The sequence below is a fragment of the Lacerta agilis genome, chromosome 13 (assembly GCF_009819535.1).
Source record: "Lacerta agilis isolate rLacAgi1 chromosome 13, rLacAgi1.pri, whole genome shotgun sequence".
In the NCBI taxonomy this organism is placed as follows: domain Eukaryota; kingdom Metazoa; phylum Chordata; class Lepidosauria; order Squamata; family Lacertidae; genus Lacerta; species Lacerta agilis.
Genome location: NC_046324.1, coordinates 26,115,230 through 26,138,441, shown reverse-complemented (window position 1 = coordinate 26,138,441; position 23,212 = coordinate 26,115,230). Strand labels below are relative to the sequence as shown.

The following is a 23,212-nucleotide window of genomic DNA, read 5'->3' as shown; positions in this document are numbered from 1 at the left end:
TTCTGCCTAATATTTAGTTGGAATCTCCTTCCTTGTAACTTGAAGTCCTTGGTTTGGTTCCTCCACACTGGAGCAGCAGAAAACAAGCTTGCTCAATCTTCCATGAGACAGCCCTTCAGATATTCATAGATGGCTATCATATCCCCTCTCAGTTGCCTCTCCTTCAGCCTAAACATACCCAACTCCCTCCCCTGTTTCTAGGCTTCTCCCTCCCTCCTGGCGCTAACAGGCTTGGTTTCTAGTCCCTTGATCATCTGGGTCACTGTGATTCTTGCATTGCAGGGGGTCAGGCTAGATGACTGTCCGGGTCCCTTTCAACTCTGCAATTCTGTGAGAGCACAAATACCATATCGTTACCTACAAGAGTTTGGGGGTCAATTTCAATCAACTATTTGTTGGCAGCGAAATAACCTTCCACTCTAGCTTCAGCTGGGAGGGGCTGTTTAAACACAAGCCAGGGATGAGCAGATTCCAGGACATGGAATCACCGAGGGCTGAAAATATGTTTATGACCTCGGTAGCCTCACAGCTGCAGTCGGAGAGTGAAGTCTCAACAAGTGCTGCTTTCCCTGACGCCAAAAAGCAGGGCTTTAGGAAGCTGCACCTGTTGAATTTCTGCTTCACATCTCTTAATTAAGTCTGCCCAGCTCTGCAGCAGTGAGTCCATGACAGTGGCAGAGACTGGACCCAGAACTCACAGGTTCAAAGCCCAGCACTTGAACCCTCTGCAAGTACCTGAATCCATACTGGCTCTTCCGTGGGGCCTGGAGATGTGAGGTTCTCCCAGTTCCCAGTTCTCTCGTAGGTGAAGGTGGTCCCGGCCACCTTGTAATCGCCATTCCATTGGATGGTCCAGCCGCCATTCAGGAAGTACTTCTCTGGATCTTCGCTTCTCAAGGCCAGGAAATTCTCTGCTTCCGCCACCTCCTCGATTTGGATCTCTCGTGCACCAGCTGGGATGAGCCCAACATCAACGTAGCCTGTTCAGGGGGATCAAACTCTTCATCAGTTGCAGGTTAACAGGACAAAACGTACCGGTAATCCTTTCTGTAAATGGAGTCAAAGTCCCCTTTTCTGAATGTCACCAGAGCAGTCCCTTCTTGAATGTCCACACCCTTTCCTAGAATGCCTGTCATTCTACTGTCAAAGGAAATGGCCACTGGGAGACCCAGCACATGACTTTACCAAGGAATATTTTTTTGGTAGAGGGGAAAAAGGAGGAATGTTTCTGAACAGAGCACATGAATGGGACAGAGGAAATCCTCTAACATTTGCCATAGGAAAGCAGGTGATGTGAACACAACACTCATTGGTGGGGTATGGAAAAACCTCAAAGAAGCAAGGGACCTCTGTGAGGTCTAGCCTCCTGCACAAAACATTTTGCAATGTTGCATTTCAAAGCTCCCCCACTGCCCCAATCCATATTATTTGTACCTCTAGCTTCCATCAAGTGCACCTTTATATCCTTGTTACAGTGCATCTAATTCCACAATTGCCAAGTTATCTGGAACTTCTCAAAGATGGGTGGGGACTGAGGAGGGAAATGAGCAAGCTGGGTCCAAGAAAGGCCCCATTCAACCCTCCCCACCAACACCCCTCCACCAGTGATGTTGGTAGGTGTTATGTATTCAGTGGTCTGTGTTTGCCTGAGCTTCAGTCTGGACTAAGGATTCTGAGCCCCTGTGTTCTGATTCGATACATGATATCCAATCACAGAACATTTCAGGATTTGGGCCTCTGCCATTGGCCCTTAAACTCTGAGTCATGATTCGCAGCTTGGAAGTTTTGACAGCCAATCGCGTTGGGAATGGGAGTGGCCCAGGCCTTCAGAAATGTATATAAGCCATTGCTTTGCCCCTGTTGTCCAGTTCTGTTAGTTCAATAAAGGTTATTGCTGTTATTAATGTGTATTGCCTTGTAGGAACCAACCTATACTTCAGTAGGCATCCATTTATGTTCTGATCCATGTTCATTCATTGCAGTTGGCCCCATTTCCATTTCTATCCTCTGACATCCCACCTTATTCCCAACCGGGCCCCCAAATTTGGCAGAAATGTCCTCACCCAGCCCATCACTCTCCTCAAAAGTCTTCTTGACGGTCTCGCAGGTTGAACCATCCCCGCGGCACACGCCGCATCGATCCTCCACAGCGTAGGAGTCAATCTCATAGTCACAACCGACGTTCTGAAAGGCATCAGGGAAGGGCGATGGGTTAGCCATGCCCCCGGCACCTCCAGGGCAACTGATGGGAGCTGTAGTCCAAAAACCTAGGGGGTGCTTGGGTGGGGTCGATTGGATCTTCACACTGGCTGACTTCCGAGGCACAAATCCAGGCTTGCTCTCTGGAAGTCCAGGCCAGAAGCTCAAGGGCACATGCATTTATTACACAGCCACTGGAATTGCAATGTGCAGGATATACATGTGTAAAGAGATCATAAGTAAATACATAAATTCTAATAGGCTGCAGGGAGGAGGAAAGACAAGCCAGCAGCCACTTTAGACGAGGCTCATGCACTGCCCCAACTCACGGGGAGACCCTCCCCACCCCCACTTTTGTCACTTCCTGATCCTCTCTGAGAAGCCGGAAGAGGCAAAGTATGGATTGTTCCACATCCCCGTTCACCTGTCATCACTTGGAGGGTTGTGAATCCTTCTCGGGCGCACCAGCCTCTCTGATCGCTTAATCCACTGGAGTCAGCGACAGGCTATTTTAAAACTCTCCAGGGGGACCTTCCTTTATCAGGGAGAGAAGTCGCCAGGCTAGGTTTGGCAGGGGGACTCTAGATTTGTTCCTTTCCTCCGGAAACCTTAGGCATCATCAGGGTTTGCAAGAAATTCCACGCTTACTGTTTCCATGGTCTCTTTCCACACACAGGGATCCTGCCTACCCGGGCAGTTTTGGCCACAATACAGAATGTAAAGTGGCTGGGTTCTAGATTGCACCAGTGTTCGAAACTCCCATTGTTCTAGGTGCATTTTGCGACGGGGAATTTCATTAGGGCAAGCCGTTTCTGAGCTCTGGGTGCAGTATTGCGCCTAAGATTTCAGATTAAAACTGCAGAGTGGTAAGAAAGGAGGACTTTTTCTGCCTCCCCATTTCCAGCTCCTCTCTGAAGACTGCAGAAGAGATCCTCATAAGAATATTACGGGGTTGGGCAGGAGAAGGACTAGACCATGTGAAAAATGAACACAATGTGTAATGTTTATTAGTTAGATATAAGATTTTAAGTACATGATGATTAGGATTGGTGAGATTAAGATTAGTTGTGAGATAGAAGATTTTACAATGTTACAAAGTTACCAAAGAAGATTAGAAATGAACCCAGAAGAGAGGACGTGAGGAAGTCCCAGAACAATGATTATAAAGAGGATAAGGATGGATAAGTGTTTTTCTTTTTGTATTTTTGTATTGTTTTTGTTGTTGTTGTATATGTAGTTTTTGTATTTTGTATGTTTTTATGGTTAAAATCCAATAAATTCTTATAAAAAAAGAAAAGAAAAATGAACATCATATTTTAGCTGCAATTCATTCATTTTCAGCTTTGCATTCTTGTTATAAAAAAGGCGCGCCTAGACATTCCGTTGTTGCACCCATAACCTAAGTTTAAGGTGTCATTTAGCTCCTAGCTTTCCTATCTCACTGGATTGCGCCACCACCTTGGATTGCAGGGCTGTGTCTCTGAAGGCTCTCTCACCTGACTCACCATGCCCTGCGTGTAGACTGTTAGCACAGCACACTTCAATACGATAGATTACTACATGCAGGGATCTTCTTACAAGGTGAGGGCTAGTCTCTACACACTCTCTCTCCTCCATTCAGGGAGTCACACTTCCCCAAACCTCTGCCTACCTTACAGATCCCATTAATGCAAATGTCTCGGCTCGAGTTTCCTTCGTGACACGGGGTCCCGTCAATGACAGCGTCGCGGAGCTTTTCTGCAAAGTACTCGTTCTCCGGGCGACAGTGAAGTTCGCAAGGGTTAACTGCGGATATCAGAGAGAAAAGTCCAGACGCTTGACTGCTTCTCCTCTCCTCTCCTCTCCTCAAGCTGTGTGGCCAAGCAACAGCTTGCCAGCATTAGGTATTCAATACACCTTACACATTGCTGGTCCCATGCAGAGATGTAGCGGGCACCCTCACTTTTGATTTTGAAGGGGTTTTTTTTTATATTGACCAGCTTGTGCAGCTGTTTAAAAGGGCCATTGATTAGCTAGTCAGCTTAGTGAATGTCTTGTACTGCTTCTCATTTTAAAATATTTTAATATTGCTGTACATTGCCCTGATATCTTACAAAAGGGTCATATATAAATAATAGTTCTATACATAAGCATACATTTATCTGAGCTGACTCTGATGAGATCTTGGCACCTCCTTGAGACTTTCTTGTCCTCACAAGCATTTGCTGACTGCTTAAGTTTTTAGCTTGGTGCCTGTGTGTGCATAGCTACAGTATGGATTTTTATTTACCGGTATTACATTCCATATCCCACTTTTTTCCTCTAAGAAGAAGAAGAAGAAGAAGAAGAAGAGTTTGGATTTGATATCCTGCTTTATCACTACCCGAAGGAGTCTCAAAGCGGCTAACATTCTCCTTTCCCTTCCTCCCCCACAACAAACACTCTGTGAGGTGAGTGGGGCTGAGAGACTTCAGAGAAGTGTGACTAGCCCAAGGTCACCCAGCAGCTGCATGTGGAGGAGCGGAGACACGAACCCGGTTCCCCAGATTACGAGTCTACTGCTCTTAACCACTACACCACATTGGCTCTCTAAGGAGATCAAGGTTGCACCCATGGTTCTCTCCCTCCTTATTTAATCCCCACAACAACCCTGTGAGGTAGGTTAGGCTGAGAGGCAGTGACTGGCTTAAGGTCACCCAGTCAATTTCTTGTCCGAGTGGGGATTTGAACCCGAGTCTCTCAGGTCCTAGCCTGATAGTGATCCTACACCGCCCCCCCCTATACACAAAACCATGAATATAATCTTACTGAGGTTAGAAATAGATTAATTTGTGTGTGTGTTTGAACTGCTCTGCTACTGCCTGGAGGAACAGCAGTGTTGTGCAGTGGTTAGAGTGTTGAAACAGGAATTGGGAGACCATGGTTCAAATCCCCTCGCTTCTAGGAAGCTCACCTTGGGCTGGCAACTTCCGCTCTGCCTAACCTACCTCACAGAATTGCTGTGGGGATTGAAGGGGGGGGGGACAACTGTATAGGCCACCTTGAGCTCCTTGGAGGAAATGTGGAATAGAAATGCAGCGAATAAGTAAACAAATAAATGATTTAAATAACGGCAGGAGTAATCGTATAAATTCAGCAGTGGTCCGAGTCCTGGACTGGGGCCTAGGAGACCAGGATTCATATCTGCCATGAATCTAACAGGTGGCCTTGGGCCAGTTGCTACCTCCCTCAGCCTAGTCTACCTGCCAGGGTTGTTGTGCGAGTAAAATGCAGAAAACCATGTATTCCACATATTGGAGGAAAGGTGGAATACTAATACATGCATATATGCATAAATACATCTTTGCTGTTTTGCTGGAGAGAGAGAGAGGTAAACTCACTGTTATTAGGGAGTGGGGTCCATTTGTACAGCTTCCCCTTGTAGGCTCTGCTGTTGAAGCGGCTGCATTGAAGTTGGCGGAAAGAGGGTCCGTCGGAGGGGCAGGACTTGGTGTTGCAAACCCTGAAGCGCTTCCTCTCCCCCAGGCAATACTTCCCACCGTACTTTGGCCTGAGGTTGGGACAGAAAGACCGAAGCACACCCACATTAGGAAGAACTTTCTCACCATAACAGCTGTTTGACGGCGGAACATAATACCTTGGAAAGTGGGGGGGGGGGGGGCTCTCCTTCATTGGAGGTTCTTAAGCAGATGGATGGCCATCACTGGATGCCCATCTGCCCGGGAGACAGGGAAGCGCATTTCTCCTTCTCTCATTATGCTAGAACTCAGGCCAGATAAAAGAAAAGTCCTTCACGCAGAGCACAGTCAGGGGGCAAGGGAGGCAGACTCCCCCCCCCATCAAGTAAATAAATAAAAATGCTTAACTGATAGTAGAAATAATCAGAATATTTGAAACTGAAATGCTCGCTGAGGTCCTTTGGATGATGTTGTGGCACATGAATGGTACATCCTGATGTTAATTTTTTTAATTAAACTTCCTATTTTTCAAATGACTGAAGATTTCGACAGTTTTTTTCTGAGCACTTGGGCTCAAAAGAAAGTAATTTAAAACAACAGTTGTTGGGACATTTCATTCCAAATCAGCTAGACAGAGACAGACAGAGAATGAGGACAGGTGGGTGTCCTATCCCCCCACCCCACCCCGCCAGCCCGGGCAACATAAATCCTGGCTACACCCATGGTGCACAGTTAACCTATGGAACTCCTTCCCACATGAGGCAGTGATGGCCACCAACTTGGATGGCATTCAAAGAGCATTAGACAAATTCACGGACAGGATGCTGGACTAGAAGAGCCACTGGCCGATGCTCTTCTCGTGTTCTCATACGCCCCCCTCGCTCGCCACCCACTGCAAGCAGAACGGTCGGTCACTTACGTGGGGCTGTTGCACTGCCTCTCGGCGTTCTGCACGCCTGCCCCGCAGGTCCGAGAACAGGCCGCCCAGGAACTCCAGGCCGCCCAGCCTCCGTTGATGGACTCGGGGCGGTATCCCATGTGGACACATTCCCCATTGAAGCACCACTGTGGAGGAAGGGAAGGAGGAGGAGCACATCAGATGAGGCTGGCCTGCACATCCAGGCAAAGCCTTCTTCCAACCTGGCACCATCCAGATGTTTTGGACTACATCTCCAAACTCTAACAACTGTAGCAGAATTGCAATACCTTAGCAATCGTATAAATAGACGTGTGTGTGTGCGTGTGTGTGTATGTATATATACATATGAGAAAGATTCTGGGCTTCATGTTTGGGGAGTTATTTTAGAAAGCCCACAGGCAATATCTGAAAATGCAAGCCTGAAGCAGGCAGTTTGATCATTTCCCCTCGAATGCTCTTCCTAACTAAGTACAACGTTTTATCCGCAAACCAGCAGAGCATGACTTACAAATTCTCTTTAACTCGTGACAGCTTTAAAAGAGGGGAAATTATGTCCTAAAAGCCTCACGGCCAGAACAAATGGCATGATCCGAACCTAGAAGCTAATAGTAGAATAAAACCATTATCGTAGCCTAGAGAGCACTTTTTACGAGGTGACTCATAAACCGAATTAATAAAATAGATGTAATAAACATTATGTCCAAATGAAAGGTTGTAGAGCAGTGAGTGAGCTCTCTAGTTTGCAAAACTCTTCATCAGGCTGGAAGCTTTTTTAAGAAGAAGAAGAAGAAGAAGAAGAAGAAGAAGAAGAAGAAGAAGAGGAGGAGGAGGAGGAGAGGGGGTTGCGGAGAAAAGGATTTTGTGGATTTTGTAAAAGCAACCTCTCAGCCTGCAGTTTGGGATAGTTTCAAGGCAGAATTGGGAGAGGGCCCTGGCAGATTTAATGAAGGCAGCCTGTGGCTGGTGTGTGAACATCTCAGGTTGCACCCAAGGCCAGCGGGAAGAAGAAGAAACTTGAGATGCTCTCCTTTAAAAAAAAAATAAAAACAATAAAACCAAGAGTAATTTTGGTTGCATCTCCAGCTCTAATTGGAACACACTTCCTCTGCAGCAGAAGGAAAGGAAAGAGTGGCTGTCTGTATATACTGAGCAAAGAGTGCATTTTATAGAGTCAAGTAGAAGCCAAATCTGGCAGTGGGAACACAAAAAGCTCCCTTAAACGAGGTCTGACCACTCATCTATCTAGCTCAGTATTGTCTGCACCGAGGGCTTATTCACACACACCTTTTGCCCTGCACTTTTCAGGCACAGCTCTGCACATGTCTGAGTGCTCCATTTTCCCCAGCCCTGGCATTTTCCTAGTGAAAAGCTGCCCTTTAAAGCTGAAGCGCAACAAATGGCTCTTGGCGAGGCACTTGGACACAGAGCTTTAAAGTAGCATGGACCATGCCTGGAAAGCATGGAGGAAAGTAAAATCTCCTTAAGTTGCAATAACAGAGGTAGCCTGTGGTCACCACCCAGTGAGCTTCATGGCTGAGTGAGGATTTGAACCCAGCTCCTAGTCCAGAGTTCTAACCACTAAAGAACATGCGTTTGCAGGGGAATTACCTTGCCCTCGTCGCATTTGGTGCCATCGACCGCTGCGTCCAGCTTGGAGTGACACGTGTTCCCCACGGAGCACCATAGCGTGCTGCAGACGCTCTGTAAGATGAGAAGCCGGGGGGAAAAAAGAGGTGAGGAGTGTTCTCTCCTTATGGGTGGAATGAGCCCCACACTGCCCTACGTAAGAGAAGCTCCCACTTTCTCATCTCCAAATCCAGACAGTGCAGGTTCCCTGGCAATGCGGCCCCCAACACTCTGGATTCTTTCTGACAGTCTTGTGTGAACCAAAGAGGCTGAGACCAATTCAGAAAGAGCACACTAAGAAAGGCACTGAAATTGGCATTCTTTACATAGCACCTTCAATGTATAGGTGGTGCTTGATAAAGTAAAGACAAGCGAAAATGGACAGACCCCCCCCCCCCCGCTCCTTACAATCTAAGTCAGCCTTTCCCAATCGGGTGCCCTCTAGATGTTTTGGACTACAACTTCCATCAGCCCCAGACCGATGGGAACTGTAGTCCAAAACATCTGGAGGGTGCAAGGTTAGGGAAGGTTGGCCTAAACGTTCATGTTGTGGGAGACTAGCAAGGGAAAGGTAAGCCTACAGCAGAAAGTGGGGGAAGAGGAATGGAGGAAATGGTAGTGTGGTGTAGTGGTTAGAGTGCCAGACTGAGACCTGGGAGGCCAGGATTTGAATCCCCCACTAGGCTATGGCGCTCACTGGGTGACCTTGGAAAGTGGTGAGCTCTCCTTCATTGGCAGTTTTTATACAGAATTTGGATAGCCATCTGCCAAGGATTCTTTAGCTCAGATTCCTGCACTGCAGAGGATAGGACTGGATGACCCTTGGGGGTGCCTTCCATCTTTACAGTTGTGTGATTCTATGGTCACAGTACTGGCTCTACCTGGGGTGAAAACACAGGAGCTGCATACCCAAATCTTGGCTGAACTGGCCCCCTCTCCACCGAAGTTTCCTTCTGGAGGGGGTTTCTCGGACGAGATTAGCCCCCACCCCACCTGGATACCCAGTTTAGAATTCAATGCTGCTGCTGCTGCTGCTGCTGCTGCATCCAAAATAACTGGGGAGCCCCCAAGGCTCCAGCCCCTCCTTACATCCATATCTTCACAGTAGGTGGAGTAGGCACCATACTGGAGCCGGCACTGATGGCTGACATCGTAGAGGACTCCCGGAGGGATGGAGGGGAAGTCGATCACATCTTTGGCCGGGGAGTCATCCAGGCAGAGCCCCCAGCCCCGGCTGTGGAGAGAAAGACCCAAATGAAAGGGGTGAACACAAAGCCATGGGTTGCTGAATTAGCCAAAGGCCCGGGAGAAGGGGGAATGTTTTCACCTAGTACCTAAAGATATGTAACAAAGGCTTTATAGGTCAATACCAGCACTTTGAGTTGGGCCTGGAAACAAATTGGCAGGGAGTGTTGTTGGGCCAGGATCGGTGTAATATGCTCAAACTGTCTTGCCCAAGTGAGCAACCACTGCATAGCTGTCATGTTTCGGATTTGAAAATAAGGGATCAGCAGTCTCACCTATCCCGGGGACAGTCACATATCAGTGGTGGGCGGAGCCAGAAGCAAAAAGTGGGCGGAGCAGCAATGTAAACTCCAAGCGGGCTCGGGCTCGGAGCGGAGCAAAGAGGAGGGCAGCCAGCAAAGAGGAGGGCAGCCATGTGCTCCGCGCAATGGAGCCCCATTGTCTTCTTGTCTGATCCCATCAAAACAGGACAGGAAGCAGCAGCTGCTCAAAGGCAGCCAGGCTCCGCCCGCCAGCTAACCCTATTGGCCGGCTGAGGGGCTCGGCGGCAACGGATAGGGGCTGATGCAGGGGGAGGAATACACCCCCCTGTAAGCACGGGAAACGGCTCCCACTTGCTTTAAGGGCTGAGGCTTTTCTCTCCAAGTAGGCGAGGTCTTCCCACCCAGTCCCTGGCCAGCAGGGGAGGAGCTGCTTCCATTGAAAACGGGAAATTTAAGGGAAATAAAAAATAAGGGAGAGCAGCGGGAAACTGCTTGAAATAAGGGAGAATCCCGGGGAAAACAGGATACTTGACAGCACTGGCAACCAGGCCAACAAATTCTGCACCAGCTAAAGTTTCCCAACGGTCTTCAGAGGCAGCCACACATATAACATGTTGCAGTAATCTAACCTAGGTTACCAGGACACAGATGACAGAAGTTAGGCTATCCCTGTCTAGATAGGGGCAGAGCTGGGCCACCAGCTGAAGCTGATGGAAGGTACTACACGCCATCAAAGCCACCTGAATTTCCAGCCTGGCTTGAGTCCCAGAACCTCTTATCTGATGCAATGGCCTCTGCAAGCAGACCTCAAGGATTCAGGCAGGGTTGCACATCATTCCCATGTGAGCCCAATGCAAGGCCTGAATGGCTAGGCTCATTCCCTGCCTTGGAGCCACGGGCCTGAAATCTGGGCTAAGGTGCTCGTTGCTTGCTCTGTCACAAGAAATAGCAAGCAAAAGGCCGACAGGCAGCTGGACTGCAGCTGCTGCCCTCACAACCTCTGTGGTTCCTTTCTACAAGAGCCAAAAACGGGCATGAGCAGCTGGGCCAAGCAGGAGCTGACAGACAGACCCCCAATCCCCAGGCGCTTGGCTTAAGTGCCCTGGGGGGAGGCAGCGGAATTGGCAGCAAGGAGGCGTTAAAAATAAACAATGCCGGAGGAAAGAATTTGGCACCACCTTTCCAAGAGGACCAATCTCATCTGGGATGGGGCTGGAGTCCACACTAGAAGCACAGGGCCAAGGCAGAGCCAAACCCCTCCTTGATCAAGGCTTTAACTGTTTATCTCTCATTCATGTAACCCACACACTGTTCGAATCTGAGTGTCGACCCACATACGGCCATCCAGTGATGTAGTGTTATACGACCCCCGAGTCCAAGAGATAAGTAACTATTCAAACTTTAGAAGACACCTGAAGGCAGCTCTGTATAGGGAAGGGTTGTTTTTTTAAATATGTTTAACTGTTTTATTATGTTTTTATATATGTTGGAAGCCACCCAGAGTGGCTGGGGCAACCCAGTCCGATGGGTAGGGTATAAATAGTAAAAAATACTGTTGTTGTTGATGATGAAGATGAATAGGATGTCCCTATTTTCATCAGATAAATGTTGGAGGGTATGGCATCAGGGTGGGGGGCAAATTTCTGCAGTGGGATTCCTGTTTCAAGCATCTTAGAACTGCCTCATCAGCATGAAAAGGAAACTTTTCAGCAACTTTGTGCTTCAAAGCTAAGCACTGAGAACCAAGAAAAGATAAGTGGGTCTTCCGTTTCAAGAGAGCGGGGTGCAAGTTCTCTTACGTACACTTCAATGAAAACACAAGTGACGTCACTCTGAAAGAAGATCTTGGAGCACCCCAAATAATTTCCCCATGTACGTGCACAGAAAATAGTAGATCCAAGGCTTCCCCCCCTGCCAGGACTCACCAGAACTCAGTTCCAGCACCTCTGAAATGGGCACCATTGCCATTGTAAGAGAACAAGGGAGGTGTTCATGGTGCGTTCCAACACCTCTTTTTCTAGAAACATAGCACTGAGCAGAACTACCTGAAAGGCGACGCACGCAGACCTGCCCTGGTCATCGCAATGCATCTTTAATTATTATTATTGTATATTTATGGGATTATTGCATAATCTTAGAAGCGGCATGGATGTGAGTGGGCACGGGTGTGACTATCATTTGCAGTGTGCCGTTCCTGCAGAAGTCCACGGCTTGTGACTCAGTCGGTAGATCATGAGACTCTTAGTCTCAGAGCTGTGGGTTCAAGCCCCACGTTAGGCAAAAGAGTTCTGCGTTGCAGGGAGTTGGACTAGAGGACCCTCGTGGTCTGTTCCAACTCTACAATTCTATGATTCTATGGCTCATAATTCAAAAACCACCATGTCAAAAAAAAAAGTTCAAAAGCCTAAAGGGGCCATTGACTGCAGGAGCCCTCTTGGCTGATGTCAGCACCCAAGAGGGTCTGTAGGGAAGGAGACAATCTTTCAGGTATTTGGGGATTAAGTTCTTTCATTGACCCAAATGACGCAATGCCTCGCCCCACCCCTCCAACACACACAGTGAATGACGACCCCTGCATCACGGCCACAGCTATCGAGAGCTACGCCAATGGTAAAGGCCCCCAGACTTACTCGAGGAAGCGGGTGATGTACTCCCTGCTGCAGTGGGACCAGGTGAGTGGCGAGGTGTCGTACAGGAGCTGTGGAGACATGATGAAAGGTCTTTTCCCAACTGGCTCACAGTCATTGCCGCTTCCGTCATGCTGAATCCCAAAACTGTAAGAGCACAGCCCCGCAAAGGGGGAGGTGAGCCATGCGCCCAGAGACACGACCGCAAAGGAGCTTCAAGGGGGCACCCCAAGATCCGGGAAGGAAGCCAAATGCACATCCACACACCCCGGGGCGGGAGTCTTCCCTCCCCGAGCCTTTGAGGGATGGTCTGCATCAGCCTTGGCCAACCTAGTGCTCTCCAGAGGGCTTGAGACTACAATTCCCATCAGCCCCAGCCAGCAGGGTCATGTGACACTGAGGCCATGCTGTCTGGGGGAAGCGGGAGGTAGTAGGCTCTAAATGCAGCATTCCCTGACCTGGTGACCTCCAGATGTTTTGGACTACAACTCCCATCAGCCCCAGCTCAAGCCCCCAAGCAGGATGTGAGCACAAGAGCCTTCTCCCCTCCTGTGTTTTCCAGCAACTGGCATTCAAAAGCATTGCTGCCTCCAACTGTGGAGACAGAGCATGGGCAACATGGCTAGTAGCCATCAATAGTCCTCTCCTCCGCCAATTTGTCTAACCCTTTTTTTAAAGCATCTAGATTGGTGGCCACCACTGCCTCTTGTGGGAAGGAGTTCCACAGTTTAGCTATGCGTTGTGTGACCAACGAGCGCTGCCCCCTCAGTACCTGTGTCCGAGTTCGTGAGCCACAGTGAAGGCCAAAGGGAGCCCCGTGTCCTCGTTGATGTTGCAGCTCCTGTGAGGCTGGCACATGCCGGAGACGTGAGACAGGCCGAGAGTCTCACAGGGACGGTTCATGGCGGCACAGAGGTCTTTCCTTTCCCCAGGCAGGCAGAAAACACAAACATGGGGGAAAAGAGGCATCAATCAGCCTGACGTCTTTGCATAAAGGGTTGTGCAGAGGTTCTATCACATCTGCTGTTAATTGCATATTCATTCCAATCTGAGTAGATAACAGCCAGTGTAATGTAGCTGTTAGATTGTCGGACCTGGGAGTTCAAAGTTCGAATCCCCACTTGACCAGGAAGCTCACCGGGTGACCTTGGTTCAATCCCTCCCCCTCAGCTTAAGGGTTGTTGTGGGAGGATACTTGAATTGACAATGAAAAAATTTAACACACCGCTTGTGTACTGTGTACCGCATAGTCACTGTAGCTACACTGTATGTTGTTTTTGTATTTACAGTGGTACTTCTGCTTGCGGACGGGATCCGTTCCGGAGCTCCGGTCAGATCCCGAGGTCTCCGCAACCGGAGGTGCCCCTTCTGCGCACGTGCACAGTGCAATAAAAGTTTACATTACCCGAGGGTAACGTAAGCCGAGGTTCTAATGTACATGAAAACCAATAAAATTATTGGGGAGGAGCAGGAGAACCGTGTACACCGCCTTGAGCTCCTTGCAAGAAAAAGATGCTATATATATGTAAGAAATAAAACAAACAAACAAACCTGGTGCCCTCCAGATGTTCATAGAATTGTGGAGTTGGAAGGCACCCCAAGGGTCATCTACTCCAACCCCCTACAATGCAGGAATCCTGCCCACAGCTGTCCCTGGGTGGGCTTGAACCGCCAACCTTCTAGTTAACAGCCAGATGCACTGACCCATTGCACCACACAGGCTCCATGTTGCATGATGCCTCCAGCTCTCTTTACCACCCCAATCGCTGGCTCTGCCAGCTGGGACCGAAGGGGTGTGGAAACCTACGACATCAGTGGGGAACCACATGGGATGCCCTCCTTCGTAGCGCATGGATTTACTGCTTAGAGATCTAAAAAAAGGTTAGGCGGTTTATAAATGCCTTCAAAGAAATGCGTGGTAGCGCCAATGCAGAGCCTGAGCAGAGCTATACCTTGTGAGCAGGACAGCCACGTCGTGGTGCAGCGGATGGTCGTCCCCCTTCACATTGATAGCCTTCTGCCACTTGCAGAAACTTCTCAAGGTGTTGTCTGCATGGTGAGTGATTTTCAGGTCGTCCTACAGAAACAGAGATGAGGCCCCTCTCGGTTAGCAAACATTGCTTTGGTCCAACCCCACCTGTGTCCAGTTCTGGGCATCACTATTTAAGAAGGATGTTGACCAGCTGGAAGGTGTGCAGAAGAGGATAATCAGGATGGTCAAGGGTCTGGAAGTCAAGCCTTATGAGGAACAGTTGAGGGAGATGGGTATGTTTAGTCTGGAGAAGAAGAAATTGAGAGGAGGTACGATAGCCATCTTCCAATATCTGAAGGGCTGCTTGTCACATGGAAGATGGAGCAAGTTCTGCTGCTCCAGAGGGGAAGACTGGAACCAATGGATTCAAACGACAAGAAAGGAGATTCTGACTAAATCTTAGTATAAAAATTCCATTAGCAAAAGTGGAACAGACTCCCTTGGAAAGTGGTGAGCTCTCCGTCGGGGGGGGGGGGGGGGGGTTTAAGCAGAGGTTGGCTGGCCATCTGTCAGGGATCCTTTAGCTGTGACTCCTGCACTGCAGGGGGTTGGACTAGATGACCCTTGAGGTCCCTTTCAGCTCTTCAATTCTATGATTCTATGCTTTGCGCTGTATTCCTGTTTAGCATTCCATCAAGACACATTTTGGCGGCATTCCCATTACTCTGTGTCTTCTACCTTATTATTTACAAAGCTCCTAATAGGGTCGGATACTAAACCGGCCTTTGCCAAGCTGCTGCACTCTCCAGACATTTTAGACTAAAACTTCCAGCGGCCCCGGCCAGCATTTCAAGAGATCCTGGGCCTCGTGCATCGCATCACTGATGTGCCTGTTGGTGTCATTGCCCTGAGCAACATCTCTTGCCGTTGGTCCAGCCCTGCTTTGAAGATTCCCCTTCCCCAGTAACTGCATGCATACAAGCACACAACATCTCCTCCCCACACACCCTAGCAGCCTAATCTGCACAGAAATGCACACACCCATGGGCAAATTAGAAGACTCGTGCATGAAGGACCCTCACTGCTCCAAACCACCGCCTTGGACAACCTTTCCAGAAACACTTCCTGCCTTTCACAGAGGCAGCGCTAGGCTGACAGGGGGAAGCCTGAATTGCTTCAGGGAGAAATTGCTATGTGGTCTGCGGGTTGTGCAGAGAGGCACCTAAATTCCCAGAGGCCCATTCAACCTAATTGCAGAAAAGTTGCTCCTACATCCTGTGAGGTGCTGGCAGGAACAGAAGGTGTGCTAGCTAACCTCAGAATCATAGAATTGTAGAGGCAGGAGGGACCCAAATGGTCATCTAGTCCTACCCCCTGCAATGTAGGATTCACGGCTAAATGCTTCTGTTATTATTATATTTCTTTATATACCACCTTTTCCCCAGACCAGAACTCAAGGCAGCTTACACAAATAAAAAATGACGCAGATAAAATGCAAAAAGCTAAAAGCATATAGAATGCAATTGTTAAAAAGTAATTAAACTCTAATTAAAAAAAACCTGAATCTATTAAAATACGGATAATGAAAACAGCACAGCAGTATTAAAAGCCTCTTTGTACCTCTTCTTCTTCCAGGAAGATAAGGCGCACAATGGAAACATGGATAGGGTTCCCAATGCTGGCATCGTGGAACATTCCGGCCACCTGCGCCAAAGGAGAAACAGAGCTGATGTAGGCTAAGGGGGTGGAGGGTGGGAAGACCCTGCTATCACCACACTCCCTTTGTAACTCGCACTCATTCACTGCATTTATATCCCACCTTTTTCTCCAAGCAGTACATGCTTCTCCACCTCCTCCTTCAAATCCCTGTGAGGTAGGTCGGACTGAGAAAGGCAGTGACCAGCCGAAGGTCACCCAGTTAGCTTCATAGCCAAGTGGGGATTTGAACCCTGGTCTCTCAGGTCTTAGTCTGGAATTCTAACCACCATGCTACACTTGGTCCTCAGAAGATCAAGGCTGGTGTTCAATGCTAGTCTTGCTCAGAGCAGACCCATTAAAGCTGATGGACCCAACATGGTGCTCACCCATGCTTCTGTCTGCCCCACTGCTTTCCTCCAGGGAAAGCAGCAGTTTGGCGCTGAATTGGAATAAACAGCAATAGGATTTTACACAGATTGCCTTTTCTTCTGGTTTAGAGCTAAGAAGTGATAAAAAAATTCACACAAAGTTACAGTCGTACCTTGGAAGTCGAACAGAATCCGTTCCGGAAGTCCGTTCGACTTCCAAAATGTTCGGAAACCAAAGCGCGGCTTCTGATCGGCTGCAGGAAGGTCCTGCAGTCAATCGGAAGCTGCAGAAGCCTCACTGGACATTCGGCTTCCAAAAGAATGTTCGAAAACCAGAACACTCACTTCTGGGTTTCGATTGTTCGGGAGCGGATTTGTTCAGGAGCCAAGGTGTTTGATAGGTACGACTGTACATATAAAAATATTACATTAATACAAATGTTACTAATATATAGAAATCAGTATCAATTCATTTTTCTTCTGACACAGCCTCCCTCTCAGCCTCTGGGTTCCAACAAACCCTCAGCTCACCCACAAAAGTCTCACAACAGCGGAGATCACCCTAGTCTCTCGCTCTAGACTTATTACTATCTTCTTTAGTGGGTTGTGCAAACCACTATTCTGAATAATACTTTTTAGGGGTAGCGGGCATTGGGGATGAGTTTATGGGACCAAAGGGAAGTTGGCCTGGATAAGTTTGGGAACCACTGGTCTAGTGCACAAATACCAGCACAAATACCGGTTCTCTCTCTCTCACTCCTGCAGGACTCACCATGTTCATGACCGTCAGGACGTACTTCTCAATGTTCTCGCTGCCATGATACTTGACCATCTTGGTGTCAGCCACCACCAGGGTCTCCACCCACTTCTCCTTGCTGACAGATCGCTGCTTGATTCGCCGCTTCCTCCGCCGCTTCTCCTCCCACTTCTCTCTCTGCTTCTCAGAGGTCTCGAGGCTTTCTTGGAGGTTGAGAGGAGAAGATGAGAGGTCTGAGGATGCCTGGGACCCTCTGCTGCTACTGCTCTATAAGCTGGTCAGCCTCGAAGCATCTGGGTCCCTTCAACAGGGGTATGGGTCCATCTGTGCCCTACAGATTTGGTTGGACTCCATCTCCCATCACCACTCATGACCACTGAGGGCAGCAGGCTTGGGAAGGCTGATGTCACTCAAGGATGGGGAACCTGAAGTTCTCCAGATGTTCTTCAGCTTCCACTCCTATTACTGCCAATTGACCATGCTGGTTTGGACTGGTGGAAGCTGATGTCCAATAGGCTTCCAACCTCTGGATCTATGCCCATCTTCCCACTCAAATAATGGGATCCAACATACCTCTTTCCTCTGCAACAAGGATGCATGCCCACCACCCAACTTTGATTCTCCAAGCAAGTTTTTGCTGTAGTCCAAGTCTGGGAAAAATTTGGCTCTCCAGATGTTACTGAACTACAACTTCCAGCAGCCAGCATAGTCCAACTGCGGGGGCGATGGGAGTTGTAGTTCAGAAAAGCTTCTGAAATCATGTTTTGAATGGCATGGGGAATCCTAAAAGCAACAGGGGCAAATTCTCACCCCCAAGAGAGGTTGCCTTCAGATGGAAAGTGTTTACTATAGGGGAACAGTATCCGTGGCTAATCAGTGTCTCGACTCGAAGTAAAATCTACACGTCAGACCCTCCCAGGCAAGGTGGGAGGCCCAAAGTGCAATCAAAACCCACAGAAAACATCCCCCAATTTGCTCCAGAGGCTTTTTCCCCCCAGTGGCAACATAGATGGAGATTTTTGGGAGCTGCAAGGCATGAAGACGACCTTGCCCTTTGGGGAATGCCCAGTCAGGGCTGCACCATCTCGCACACAATCCCCGCTCTCTCTCCCAGCCTTTGAACTGCGGTCACGGTCAATTAGGCAGCTGGAAAGCAAACTTTGGAAACAACTCCCCTGCAAAAAATGCAGAAAATGCTCTTCTGAATTGTGTCCAAAAGATTTTGGACAGCCTTCCCCAACCTGGTGCCCTCCAGATGTTTTGGGCTACAACCCCCACCTGCCCCAGCCAGCACAAACTGCATATATATATATTTTTTGTAGGCGCATTGTTTCTAAAGTTCTCTTTTCATCCATGCTGGCTGGGGCTGATGGGCGTTGTAGTCCAAAACATCTGGAGGGTACCAGGTTGGGGAAGTCTGTATTTAGAGCTCCGAAGGTCAAAACCAGCCCTGGTCTGCTTAGCTGAGCCACAGCTGAAAACATGTCCCCAGTAATTTCCATTAAGAAGCATGGATTCAACATGTCTCTGGATAAAAGGTCCCCCACTACAGATTTGATGCTGCTTTTCTCACCCACAATTGCTGTTTACCTTTACATGTACATTCATGTCAGCAGCATTCATGCCGTTAATGTCACATCTAGGGGACATATAATGTGAATTTTCGAATAACAAAGTCAGCATGTAATCTCGGGGAGGAAAATGCTAACACATTAGGAGGCTTCCTTCAGTCAACAAATCATTTGTGAAGCAGGGGGGGGGGGAGAGTTACCTTGGACCCCGCACATCCTGACAACGGCAGACTGCTTCCTGTCTTGCTTCTTGCTCACGACTGAAATAAACTCTTCGGCCTCATAATCTGGGACGTGGCGTCTATATATCCTGTGGGGATGGGCCGCCTTCTCCCTGGATTTGCTCTCAGGCAGTGGCTCGATAAAGAAGTCTTCGTTAGCCAGCCGGAAGACTCCTTTCTGGAGAAGACAAGAGTCATCATCACTATCAATTTCCAAGTCTTAAGAGTTTGCAGATGTGGCTGCAAATAACGTAGGAACATATGATGAAGCCAATGACCTATCTAGTCCAGGAACCTGTTATATAATAAATAAATAAACCTGACTATAATAAAACCTTTCGGGATTGGACTGTCAGTGGAATGAGGCTCCCAACATCGGTGGTCTCATAATCCCATGTGTGTTGCATGTGATCTATTCTGCAAAGCTTTCCAGGGCACGGCATGCACTATTCTTGTTTTCTTTAATCACAATATCTAAGAATAAAACATTACTTTTTTTAAAAAAGAAAAAAGAATCTGAAAAAGGAGACGAGACTTATACCGGTAATTACCTTTGCTTGTGCCGAACAACAATCGCCAAACCAGATGTTGTACAAAAACATAACAAAAGAGGGATGTTGCACTGAAGGTCAGTGGCATTTAAAAATTGCCATTAAGGAAGTTTCCAACTCTACAATGCATCAAAGCCACCAGGTCAGTTTCTAAGCCAGGCTTGCCCAACCTAGTGCCCTCCAGGTGTCTTGGACTACAACTCCCATCAGTCCCAGTCATGTTGGGAATGATGAGAACACAGCCATGCTGGCTGGGGCTAATGATGTTGAGTTGATGGGAGTTGTGGTCCAAAACACCTAGAAGGCACCAGGTTGGTGAAGGCATTAGAATCATAGAATTGTAGAGTTGGAAGGGACCTCAAGACTCATCTAATCCAACCCTCTACAGTGCGGGAATCTCAGCTAAAGCATCCTTGACAGATGGCCATCCAACCTCTGCTTATAAACCTCCAAGGAAGTAGAGTCCACAACCTTCAGAGGGAGACCGTTTCACTGCCAAACAGCTCTTACTGTCAGAAGGTTTTTTTTCATATGTTTAGTTGGAATCTCCTTTCTTTAACTTGAAGCCATTGGTTCAAGACCTGCCCTCCGGTGTAGGAGAAAACAGCCCTTGAGATATTTGAAGATGGCTATTGCAGGGGGTTGGACTAGATGACCCACTGGGTCCCTTGCAACTCTACCATTCTACGATCCATTGGTTCTATGTATTAAGATGCAAAGAGTCCATGATGCTTACCAGCCCATCACAGGTGCTTAGAGCAGCCAATCCACTTTCTTGTTCCTGGTTCTGAACGGACCCGATCATATGACATGAGTTCTGGTTGTAAGCCTGGATCTTGGCGTGGGCGATGCCTCCAAACCGTCTCTCACTGACGAAGCCAGGAGCCAGGAGGTGGCTGTTCAGGCTCAGGTTGAACATCAGCTCCTGCCCTCGGTGGTACAGCTTGTAGAAAGCAAGCGGGCGATTCCTCGAGGAGATGGCCCTTTTGTACAGCGAGCGGTGGGACAGGTTGTAAGAGACGAAAAAGCCTCGCTCGTCCACCTTGACGGGGTGAACGACGTCATAGCCAGGATCTTGTGCGTCGGCAGATCCAACCCCTGCAGGAAATACTTTGGGATGATCATCTGGAAAGAGGAAGGGCCAGTCCCTCAAAGGCGGCTGCAACAAGGCACCTTCCAGGTGTTTAAGACCAGGACTCCGGAAGCCAGTCAGCAATAACTCACAAGGTGTCAGTGAACTCTTTATTCAAAGAAACAACCCATCTCAGGCCTAGCGAGCGCCACAATTCTTCCCAGCAGATCTTGCCCCAATGAGGCAGTTGTGAGGCCAATGTTAGAAACTGAGATATAAAAGCTAGGAGCCAAGTAGCACCTTAAACCTGGGTTATGGTCACCGCAAGGATATGCCTAGGCGCATTTTTTCCTACAAGGTTATGAAGCTGAAGGAAGATGTGCTGGACTCGTCAACAGTGTCACGCCAAGGTGCCAAAGGCACAGCACACCTTCTCGTCCGGTGATGGCACTCGAGGCTCATGGAGACTCGAGATTCTGCTCCCTTAACATTGGGGTCCCTTGCCCAAAGATTTTGAGAGGCCCCTGGAGTTGGCACACCTGACCCTTCCAGATCTATAGTTTTATTGTTCTACTAAGCTGGAATCAAAGAGTCAGACACAGCTAAACAACTAAACAACAACAAGAAGCTGGAATCTGTGCTTTCCAAAGCTTTATATCGCCTAAGCTCTGGCTGGCAGACAGCACCTGAGAGTGCAGGTAGACAAATCTCCAGTTTCCTCCGCTCTGTCCTCCAGAGGCCAAGAGCGGGAGATGATCCTGGCTTGCTGGGTCAGGCCAAAGGGGGCCCAACTAGTCCAGCATCCTGTTCTCTCAGTGGCCAACCAGGTGCCCCAAGGCAAAGCCCTCAAGTGGGACCTGAGCACAACAGCACTCTCCCCTCCTGCAGTTTCCAGTCACTGGTGTTCAACATCATGCTGCCTGAGCTAGTATATACTTTGGCCCTTGTGGCCAGTAATTATTGAAAGCGCTATCTTTCATGAATGTCTTTCATCCTTTTTTAATGACTATTAGCCATGATGCCGGATCATGCCTCTGAATACCACCTGCAGGGAATTGCAGGTGGGCAGAGTGCTCTTGCACTCAGGTGTTGATTGCAGGGTTTCCCTTTGGGGAATCTGGTTGGCCACTGTGAGAAGGGGGTGCAGTCAGAACTAGATGGGCCAGTGGTCTGATCCCACAACCAGGCTCTTCCTTCTGTTTTGTTGCTTTTAAAAGCCATTGGTTTGACTTTGGGGGCCCCGGAAGTGCACTCCATTGTCTCTCTCGAGAGACGGATGCCAGCCGAAAGCCATCCAACTTGGAGGCAGTCACTGCATCCCGTGGGAGTGAATTTCACACAATTTAACTCTGCGCTGCGTGAAGAACTCCTTTCTTTTCTCTGTCCTGATTCTTCCAACATTCAGCATCACTGGGTGACAGTGAGCTCTAGTGTTAGAAGGCGGGGAGACAAACTTTTCTCTGTCCACTTTCTTGATTGGGACTCCAGAAAAGCTGTGATAGATCCCTCCGTTCTTCGGAGAAGGCCCAGCGGGTGCTACAAAGGAGCACTCCCCCCCCCTTGAATAAAAACAGGCTGCCGGATGGCAGGAGGAGGAGGAGAGTCTCCCAGCTCCCCACCCCCCCCACGGCCACAATCTTGCCACAAATATTTCCAAGGAGAATAGAATTGGTGGGGGACGGGGCGCTGCTCCAAGCAGCCTTTTGCCCAGATTCAGTCCACAAACATCCAAAGAACCCACTGAAGTCTAGATGGCAGGCAGTGATATTTTCAAAGGAATGCATAGAAGTTTGTTGTTGCTGCTGCAAGAAGCTGCAGCTTGAGCCGGGACCCCCGACTTGTCCCCCCCCCCGTCCCCCGCCCCGATTTGGCACAGTCTCCTGCTGCACCTTTACCTCCGCCGGCCCTTCTTGAAAATGGACACGCGAGCGACCTGTGAGGCACTCTGTGCATGCTCCGAGCACCTTAGCTTTGTATCCCTCCCCATACACCAGGTACCATTCCCTGCCAGGAGCTGGGGGCTGCAGGCGAAGCCTCCAAGGGAGAAAGCAGGCGGCACAGTCCGACTCCCCACCCCGCTCCGCAGCACCCACCTGGCTTCTCGGTGCCGCCCCCCCGGCGGGCCAGGAGGGCGGCGACCAGGAGCAGCGGGAGGGCCATGCTGGGCAGGCGGCGGTGGCGGCGGCCAGGGGACGTCCTCAGGCTGCTGGCGGGGGGCGCCCGACCGCCTGCTCCTCCATGCCCGCGGCTCCCGGCTCCGCGCCCTGGCCGGAGGCAGCAGCTGCACGACGCGAACGCGCTCGCCGCCGCCGCCGCTTCTACTGCCCCCAACGCGGGCAGCCTGGCCGGCGGGACAGCCCTGGGACGCCGCCTGCTGGAGACCGGCCGGAACTGCGCCGCCGCGTGGCAGAAGCGCGGTCTTGCAGCTCCGCTGCAGCCAGAGTGTCACCCCTTGACCCTGTCGCTGTCCATCAGCTGGGAACCCACCTTGCAGGGATGTTGTGCAGGTAAAGTGGAGAGGGAGGAGAAATAAAGATGCCCAGACAGGTTCCTGATATTCAAGCGCCAGGCTTATTGGGAGCACTAAGAAGGCTCTTGATTTAAAGTTGTGCAAATCCAGGTCTTGCCTTTCTGACCATGGAGATCCATCCAGCTTTACTCACAGGTAGAGCACAATTCCTGTTTC

The 23,212-nt window shown here is 49.3% G+C and overlaps 1 protein-coding gene across 3 annotated transcripts in view; it reads right to left on the bottom strand.

Annotated features, from left to right (window-relative positions):
* ADAMTS7 (ADAM metallopeptidase with thrombospondin type 1 motif 7) overlaps nucleotides 1–22,828 on the bottom strand; it is a 58,288-nt gene extending 35,460 nt beyond the window's left edge. Inside the window, exons 1-15 of one of the 3 annotated variants that reach the window (XM_033166565.1) lie at nucleotides 22,620–22,828; nucleotides 20,191–20,579; nucleotides 18,883–19,081; nucleotides 17,127–17,314; nucleotides 15,909–15,992; nucleotides 14,269–14,393; nucleotides 13,089–13,238; nucleotides 12,320–12,463; nucleotides 9,271–9,415; nucleotides 8,164–8,256; nucleotides 6,556–6,701; nucleotides 5,559–5,728; nucleotides 3,851–3,984; nucleotides 2,064–2,184; nucleotides 736–980 (exon numbers count right to left, since the gene is read on the bottom strand). In XM_033166565.1, coding sequence (XP_033022456.1) covers nucleotides 736–980; nucleotides 2,064–2,184; nucleotides 3,851–3,984; nucleotides 5,559–5,728; nucleotides 6,556–6,701; nucleotides 8,164–8,256; nucleotides 9,271–9,415; nucleotides 12,320–12,463; nucleotides 13,089–13,238; nucleotides 14,269–14,393; nucleotides 15,909–15,992; nucleotides 17,127–17,314; nucleotides 18,883–19,081; nucleotides 20,191–20,579; nucleotides 22,620–22,686 — 2,400 coding nt within the window. In that variant the 5' untranslated portion in view covers nucleotides 22,687–22,828. The remainder of the gene's footprint in view (nucleotides 1–735; nucleotides 981–2,063; nucleotides 2,185–3,850; nucleotides 3,985–5,558; nucleotides 5,729–6,555; nucleotides 6,702–8,163; nucleotides 8,257–9,270; nucleotides 9,416–12,319; nucleotides 12,464–13,088; nucleotides 13,239–14,268; nucleotides 14,394–15,908; nucleotides 15,993–17,126; nucleotides 17,315–18,882; nucleotides 19,082–20,190; nucleotides 20,580–22,619) is intronic. The other 2 variants (XM_033166563.1, XM_033166564.1) reach the window with 2 other exon arrangements.
* Between the last annotated feature and the right edge of the window lie 384 nt (nucleotides 22,829–23,212).